The sequence below is a fragment of the Haliotis rufescens genome, unplaced genomic scaffold (assembly GCF_023055435.1).
Source record: "Haliotis rufescens isolate VD_foot unplaced genomic scaffold, xgHalRufe1.0.p SCAF_16, whole genome shotgun sequence".
Classification (NCBI taxonomy): domain Eukaryota; kingdom Metazoa; phylum Mollusca; class Gastropoda; order Lepetellida; family Haliotidae; genus Haliotis; species Haliotis rufescens.
In genome coordinates, this window is record NW_025963846.1 from 18442083 (window position 1) to 18449422 (window position 7340).

Below are 7340 nucleotides of genomic sequence, written 5' to 3' on the forward strand. Positions count from 1 at the left end.
TCTGATTGTGGTCCGGGTCTTTGACGTTAGCCACGAGCAGGAGCATTGTGCTGACAGACAAAAGCGGGGTGTACCGGTGATCCCTGTTTAATATAAGCTAAACAGATTCAACCAATTGGTTGTGACCTCAACTTTATTTATTATTTCTCTCTTCTTGAACCCATGTAAATTCTGGGTCAGAAGAGGTTCCCTGAAACCCTGTACTTGTCGTAAGAGGCGACTCATTGGATCGGTTGGCTCGGTGACTTGGCTCCCCGATGGAGGGGATGTTTTTCACAATATCAACTACTAGTTTGTGTGGTCATTGTATATCAATGAAAACACCCGCGGTGAGATAAAAGGAATGTAGTACCACGCGAGCATGAACACAAAAACAAGTATATATATATATATATATAAATATATACTGAAGTAGACCAAGTTGTTGATAACTGGTAGCATTATAGAAGGCTTGACGGGTAATCATTTCATGCTTGTATGCAATGCTTATAGTGATTTAAGAGCTGAATACATTCCTCCTAAATATTTTACAACCCCTTCTAAAAATAAATTTCATGCTCTTATGTCATCCACTTACTTTAAAATCATACGAAATCTAGCAGTCTACGTTTACAAAGCTTTTCGACTTCGTTCATTGCATACAGTCTAAATATTTTTTTATTTTTTTTGTTTATATACATGTGTATGTGTATGAATGCGTATGGATAGGGATATATATGTAAAATAGTGGTAATTCTTTTTTCTCCCTCTCTTTGTAAATAGTTCTGTGTAATAGGCCTACGGCCCAACACGTTTTGTGAATATATATAATATATATAATGCTTTAGTTGCCATTCTGCAGATGATCAACTATCCCCACGATGTACACCAGACTAGCTGTCACTTGCATAGTTCTTGTACTGTGCTGTGTGCAGACGAAGTGCCAGAACCCTTGTCCCACCGCATTTGGCTGTCAGCAACAGGGTGTTGTGGTTTGTTCAGGGTGTGGTCAACCGGACCAGACGTGCGCATACCAGTCACCACGGGTAATTATTATACCAAGCTTCTATATTGCCATGAACTCATGAAACAATCAATTATTATTTATATGCTCCTTAATCATTTTTGTGATATTCAAATGCTTTTTTTCTGTGCAGGGTAATGTTTGTGGCAATAGACTCTTGGAAAAGACTCAAGTCCGCAGTATGTCATATTTCCTCATCGCAAACCTTCATTCGAGAATTTAACGTGACTTGGTTGATACGTGTCATCGTATCCCAATTGCGTGGATCGATGCTCACGATGTCAATCACTGGATTGTCTGGTCTAGACTCGATTATTTACAGACCGTCGTCATATAGCTGGAATATTGCTGAGTGCGGCGTTCAACAAACAAAAATAAACAAATTTTAACTATATCTGTGAATGAACCGCCAGCCTCATTCAGCAGGTTGCTGTGGAGTCATTTCTCGGCAGATTTGCTTGTGTATTTGTATGTTTGTCGACAGTATTTTCTTAGAGTGAGTGAGTGAGTGAGTTTGATTTTACGCCGCTTTTAGCAATATTCCAGCGGGGGACACCAGAAATGTGCTTCACACATTGTACCCGTGTCGGGAATCGAACACGGGTATTCGTCGTGACAAGCGAACGCTTTAAGCACTAGGCTACCCGACCGCCCCTTTTGTTTGAGGATGCTAATTAGGATTTGGGTGAGTGAGTTTGGTTTTACGCCGCTTTTAGCAATATTCCAGCAATATCACGGCGGGGGACACCATAAATTGGCTTTACACATTGTACCCATGTCGGGAATCGAACCTTGATCTTCGGCGTGACGAGCGAACGTCTTAACCACTAGGCCACCCGACCGCCCCAATTAGGATTTGGCATAAGATTATGTATGTTAGACTGGACATACGCGTTTTCTACTGTCTAATTGACGTCTCATGTGTCTACTAAAGGGAGGGTGGAACGAGTGGTCCAGTCGTTCAAGGCGCCGCAATTCGCTGTGTCTCTTCGCTGATCTGGTTTCATCAAAGTGGCCAGCGTCTGAGACATGCATCACTTCGGGCTTTCCTCACACATTAGGTCTATAAAACTGGAATACTGTTTAAAGCGGCGTCAAACCTGTAGACTGTGCTACACGGTCTTGTGCTTATTCCTTTGGTCTAGACATTGTAATTAATGGCTAGGTGTAATAATGGTAATCGTTGTCTGCTAATTTGACGTACAATTTGAACACGCTGAACTAACAGAAGAAAATGTCATGTAAGGGATGTAAATCAAATTGCTTGGAATTAGCTGAGCCTAACCTTCTCTTATCGCTATCAAACAACGTGTTTTTAGCGTGCGCACTGAATCATTTAACAATTCTACCATGAATTTGGAAATTACACGATGCTGATTGGTCAATCAGAGGATATTAAATCACCATAAACCCCTCTGATTGAAACAGCTGACGGCCGTATTACCGCGGAAGCTAATATTCCTAGAATGGTACTTTTTTTACAGTCATTACTATATTTCCAGCCTGTCGCGACATCTACCTGCACAACCCTTCCAGCCAGAGCGGAGAGTATACGTTGTTCAGCAACCGGAGAGTGTATTGCCGCTTCAGCAACGGCGTTATCACCACCTACTTCTCCAAATCTGCTGCAGACGGTTTGACAACAGAAGAGCTAAGTCACCACTACAATACAAAGTCCGAAGTCGACGTTGTCGCAAAGTGGAGTAATGAGACTCAGACCGTGTCCAAACTCGCCCAACTGTCCCGATACTCCTTCTTACCCCTTGGTATCACGGCAAATGAACACACCGTCTACACAGCACCCATGAATTTGAATCTTCAACCTTATCTATTTGTTGGTTTTCTTCCTCAAGTCCTGATTTCCAAAAGTTTCATCAATGGGTATCAAGCTAATGGCATGGACAAGTCGTTCCACAACTGTGACGAAGGTCCAAACTCTCAGTTCACGTTCTATGCTAACCCGAGTAACTACCAGCCTCAAAAGCGTGGATGGGAGACCCATCAGGTGACGTCAGAGTGGACCTCAGGTGCCCGGATGATACATTCCGCTCAAGGTTTGCTTCCAGACGACTACTTCTTCGACGGGGAGCTACACTTCGGTGGGTGCGGAGCTTACGGCATCACCGAGAGCTGGTCCAAAGTCCATGGCCTAAGCCTGGGGGTTAAATATGGTCAGTAGCATCAGGTTACAAGGTTTCTAGCTCAGCTTTTCCCTTCCTTGTGCCTACTACCACAAATTAATGGTTCAGCAGATACTTATTTTACTTAAGTACTGACTGTGTATTTTTTTCGGTTCATTGAGGTATGAATCGAAAACCGATGTGCAAACCGTATGCTGATTCTTACAAAAGTTTGCACATCATTTTCTCGATTCATACCTCAATGAACCGAAATAAGTACACAGTCAAAACTTATGATGACATTCGGCAACGAAAACATACAATAGTTTAACCAAAAACAGTTGTTTATATCAAAGCAGTCAAAAATGACGAGATTGATAAACATTCCAGGTGTAGGAATACATACTGTCTGCAGCAGTCAGACTGTAACGAACCGGAAGAAATATGTCCGGGAGAAGGCGGCTGTTTCAAATGACATGGTCAGTAAGCCCACAGATTCGAAATTTGTTCCCTGAGAACGGGAAGACACAGTTGGAAAAATGCTAGTTAGAATATTTAATGAAATCCGAAGACATGACAGTTGTGGAACCGAGGCGAGCGGGGGAAAAACAGTCGAGCGAGCCTGCACTTTTGCTGTTTCATTCTTTCTCGGCCTTCGGTCCCAAAGGGTTGTATGGACGATGATTATGCATGAATTTCGCTAAATGTCCTGTGCATGACGATACACGTGAGCAGAGTGTGAATTCCCTCGACTGTCCTATTGGATTCCCCGACATTCAGTAGTCTGCTTCGGTGGGCGTGGCTTAATTTTTTTCATTCATGGGAAATGAATGCAATAACACGTGACCAAAGTCAACTAATCAGAATTGTCGCAACTGCTTTCGGGCGTCAAGTGCGACCCTACTACAGTTACTAAATGTATTGCTGTTCCTGGTCATCATGGTCAATTACGCCATGACTTTGCCCCTCGCCTTGTCCGCAACGGCTCGGCTCCGTCAAGGTGTATTGGTCTAACGACGCTTACTCCAAGTTGTCTCTATCAACATTCATACTCGCATGATATAGAAACGCAACACCAGCTTTATACTCACATAGTTTTACTTACTCTCAGCCAAGCTATCAATACACGACAGGATCAGACCGGCCAGACTCGTCACTAACTGGGGAAAACTTAGAACGATCGGGATTCGACTCGATCGATTGTAAACCGCGCTCTCCTATCCTAATGTTGAAGGTATCATTTTAAAGGGTTCGGGCCCGGCCTGTCTTTGTCAAATGTCACAATACCTCATTTTGATTCGTTAAATGTTAGATCTGACCATGAACTCATGTGTGTCGTAATCGGAAAAATGCAGAAGCCTACGTGCCAGATTGATTGCTCATCTCTCTATTGATTTTGTGACTCGCATCCGGAAGCTCCAAATGAAATATGCCTTGAAACTCTCTATTTGTTTCAGTAACTAATGGACGATAACCAGGAACGTATCCAATGATAATTATGAAATGTCCAGAATACCTTGTGATAAATGTGAACTGTCTTTTATCTATTGATTCCTTTCGAAGTTCTGTCACAAACTGTATCTAATGCAACTCCTCATTGCAGCTATAACGGTTTTATTTGTTACCATTTTCTAATGTTTTTGAGCTGCATTTTTAACCTTATAACAGAATGCAGGAATTTCAATAAACCCAAGGAAAATTTAAGTATAGAATCGTAATTTTGATTATACGGGCAGTGGTTAGCTCTTAATTATCTATCACGCGATCATTTGCTTATTGAAAAGAATCAAACAAGGCACGTCTTATCATTGATACAAATTAGTCAAAAATGTTTGTCTAACATTCCCGAACTTTGACATAATCCAAATGAAGTTTTGTATTTCACTTTTAGTTCTGGAACATCTAGTGGTTCCATCTTGCTGACCAAGGACTGAGTGGGTGCGGAGTGTTGATCCCGAAGTGAAGAGCAAACGCATTATCCACAAGGGTTCCACAGTTGGAAACGCAGTAATGAACCTGGTACCAGAACATTAACCTTTTTCTCAGATATAGAACATACATGTACATTGTACACTTTCTGCTTATTCATATGCATGTTTGCCTGAACACTATTTCTCATGACCGTAGTGCGTGTAGCTTTGATGTCAATAAACGACAGTGAAGTTCACTTTTGTTTGTCTAATGTGCTATAGTGAGTGAGTGAGTGAGTTGGGTTTAAAGCCTTTTTGAACAGTATTTTAGTTATACCAGGGCGTGTCAGCTTAATGTGGGAGGAAAGCCCGAAGTTTCAGATCTTATTGTATAAATCATAAGGTGACAAACCTAGAAAAATGATCAGGGCGAAGGGCGATTCGAACCGACAGTCATATGTATCTGGTATGCCCAACTCTAAGCAGCGAATTGCGGCGCCTTAGACGACTTGGCCACCCGTATCCCTTCAAAGTTTAAAGTCGGTTTGTTGTTTAACGCCGCACTCAGCAATATTACAGCTATATGACGGTGGTCTGTAAATAATCGAGTCTGGGCCAGACAATACAGTGATTGACATCATGAGCATCGATCCACGCAACTGGAATACCATGACATGCATCAACCAAGTCAGCGAGCCTGACCACCCGATCCAGTTAGTCGCCTCTTACGACAAGCACAGTCGCCTTTCATGGCAAGCATTATAAACCAGGTACTGAAGTCGTTTCAGTGACGACCGCCTCCGTGGTCTTGTGGTAGAGCGTCCGCCCGGAGAGCGGAAGGTCCAGGGTTCGATCCCGGGCCGCGTCATACAAAAAGACGTTAAAAGATTGTACTTGTTGTTACCCTGTCTGGCGCTCGGCATTAAGGGGCTAAAACAAGGACTGGTCGGCTCGGAGTCAGTATACTGTGTCTGAGTGAGGTATTCATGTTAAACTGCGGCATGGTATCTCAGTGAGCTAGCACTATAAATCGGCATCAGTCCGGACTAGTACAAGCAGCCACACACACACATACACGTGCATGCACGTCGCTATATAAGTGCAATAATCTTGGACGCGACGTTAAACCCAATTTCACCTCACCTCACCGTTTCAGTGACTAACACCCTATGAGGATTCCGTCTAGAATTGGTCTCCAGCAACCTATGCGGGTCGTAAGAGGCGAATAATGGATCGGTGGTCAGGCTGAGTGACATGTCGCCATACCCCGACGGTCATAACCCTACGTTGATCATGCTATCAATCACTGGTTTGTCTGATCCTGATCATTTACAGACCGCAGGTATCATCTAGAAGCGGCGCCTCTCCTGTCTGAGCACGTTTTGTTTGTGCGAAGGTTATGAGGCCTTTCGGGCTTGTTTTCGACAATTGGACAAGTGGATTCGTGCTGCCGTATTGTGATTGTGCAGGCTCATCAATATCGCAGAGACGACCAAAAATATAGGCCTCACACATTGTACCCATGTGGAGAATCGACCCGAAGTGCTTTGAGCACTAAGCTACCCAACCGTCATATAGCTTGAATACTGCTGAGTGTGGCGTAAAACAACAAACCAACCAACAACTAACGTGAATACCATAAAGTCTAATTTTATGGCTCACAACCTGATGCTGTACCAGAAATAAATATTAATCAAATTAAGATAAATACGATATTAAATTATTTATTATCATATTTACTTCTGCAGAGCTTTTATCTAGTTATTGATGTTTAATTCCACGGTGGACATGCCGCCGCGGTCTGTTTGTAAGTCAGTACGGGAGGTAACCGCATACGAGGCAGAAACAATAGTGAAACATAAAATTTGAACAAATAAACGAATATTGCATTTGAAAGATTTGTTTTTGCTTCTTTTCAATGTGTCTGTGTTGATATAACACTATGAACAACTATTTTTTCTCATTGTAATTTCAATTTCAATTTCAATCTGAATTAATACTAGTAATGTAATATTCTTAAAGATATTACATATATTCCTTTGCCATTTTCTTTCCTAATTCATCACAAGATAAATTCTCATTTCTGTCTCATCCAGCCATTTTAGCCTTTCGACCTTCGCAGAGGGAGTTGACAACATGTTAAATATTTGAGGGGAATTATTTTATTGTAATATTAATCTGATGACCAAAGAGTTTGCCGCCGTATGGAGGCAACGCATCAAAAGTTCTACTTTTGGTAGTTTACCTTTCACTAAACAGCTCTGGATTAGGGACTTCGTCAAGGTGGACGGTGGGATCCCGAAGATA

General features: G+C 42.3%; 1 protein-coding gene across 2 annotated transcripts; it reads left to right on the plus strand.

Annotated features, from left to right (window-relative positions):
* The first annotated feature begins 807 nt into the window (after positions 1-807).
* Positions 808-5290, plus strand: LOC124121499. 2 transcript variants are annotated; one of them, XM_046484509.2, is made up of 4 exons: positions 816-1025; positions 1137-1182; positions 2506-3174; positions 5015-5290. In XM_046484509.2, the coding sequence occupies exons 1-4, from the start codon at positions 861-863 to the stop codon at positions 5044-5046; spliced, it is 912 nt and encodes a 303-aa protein (XP_046340465.2). In that variant the 5' UTR covers positions 816-860; the 3' UTR covers positions 5047-5290. The 2 variants fall into 2 exon arrangements, with proteins under 2 accessions (XP_046340473.2, XP_046340465.2); XM_046484517.2 differs by lacking the exon at positions 1137-1182 and having other exon boundaries at positions 808-1025.
* The last annotated feature ends 2050 nt before the right edge of the window (positions 5291-7340 follow it).

Excerpts from the sequence above, each read along its gene's own strand:
- LOC124121499 (XM_046484509.2), top strand. The coding sequence starts at position 861 with ATGTACACCAGACTAGCTGTCACTTGCATAGTTCTTGTACTGTGCTGT. Across the intron at positions 1,026-1,136 it reads GCGCATACCAGTCACCACGG|GGTAATGTTTGTGGCAATAG; the intron begins GTAATTATTATA and ends TTTTCTGTGCAG. Across the intron at positions 1,183-2,505 it reads GGAAAAGACTCAAGTCCGCA|CCTGTCGCGACATCTACCTG; the intron begins GTATGTCATATT and ends CTATATTTCCAG.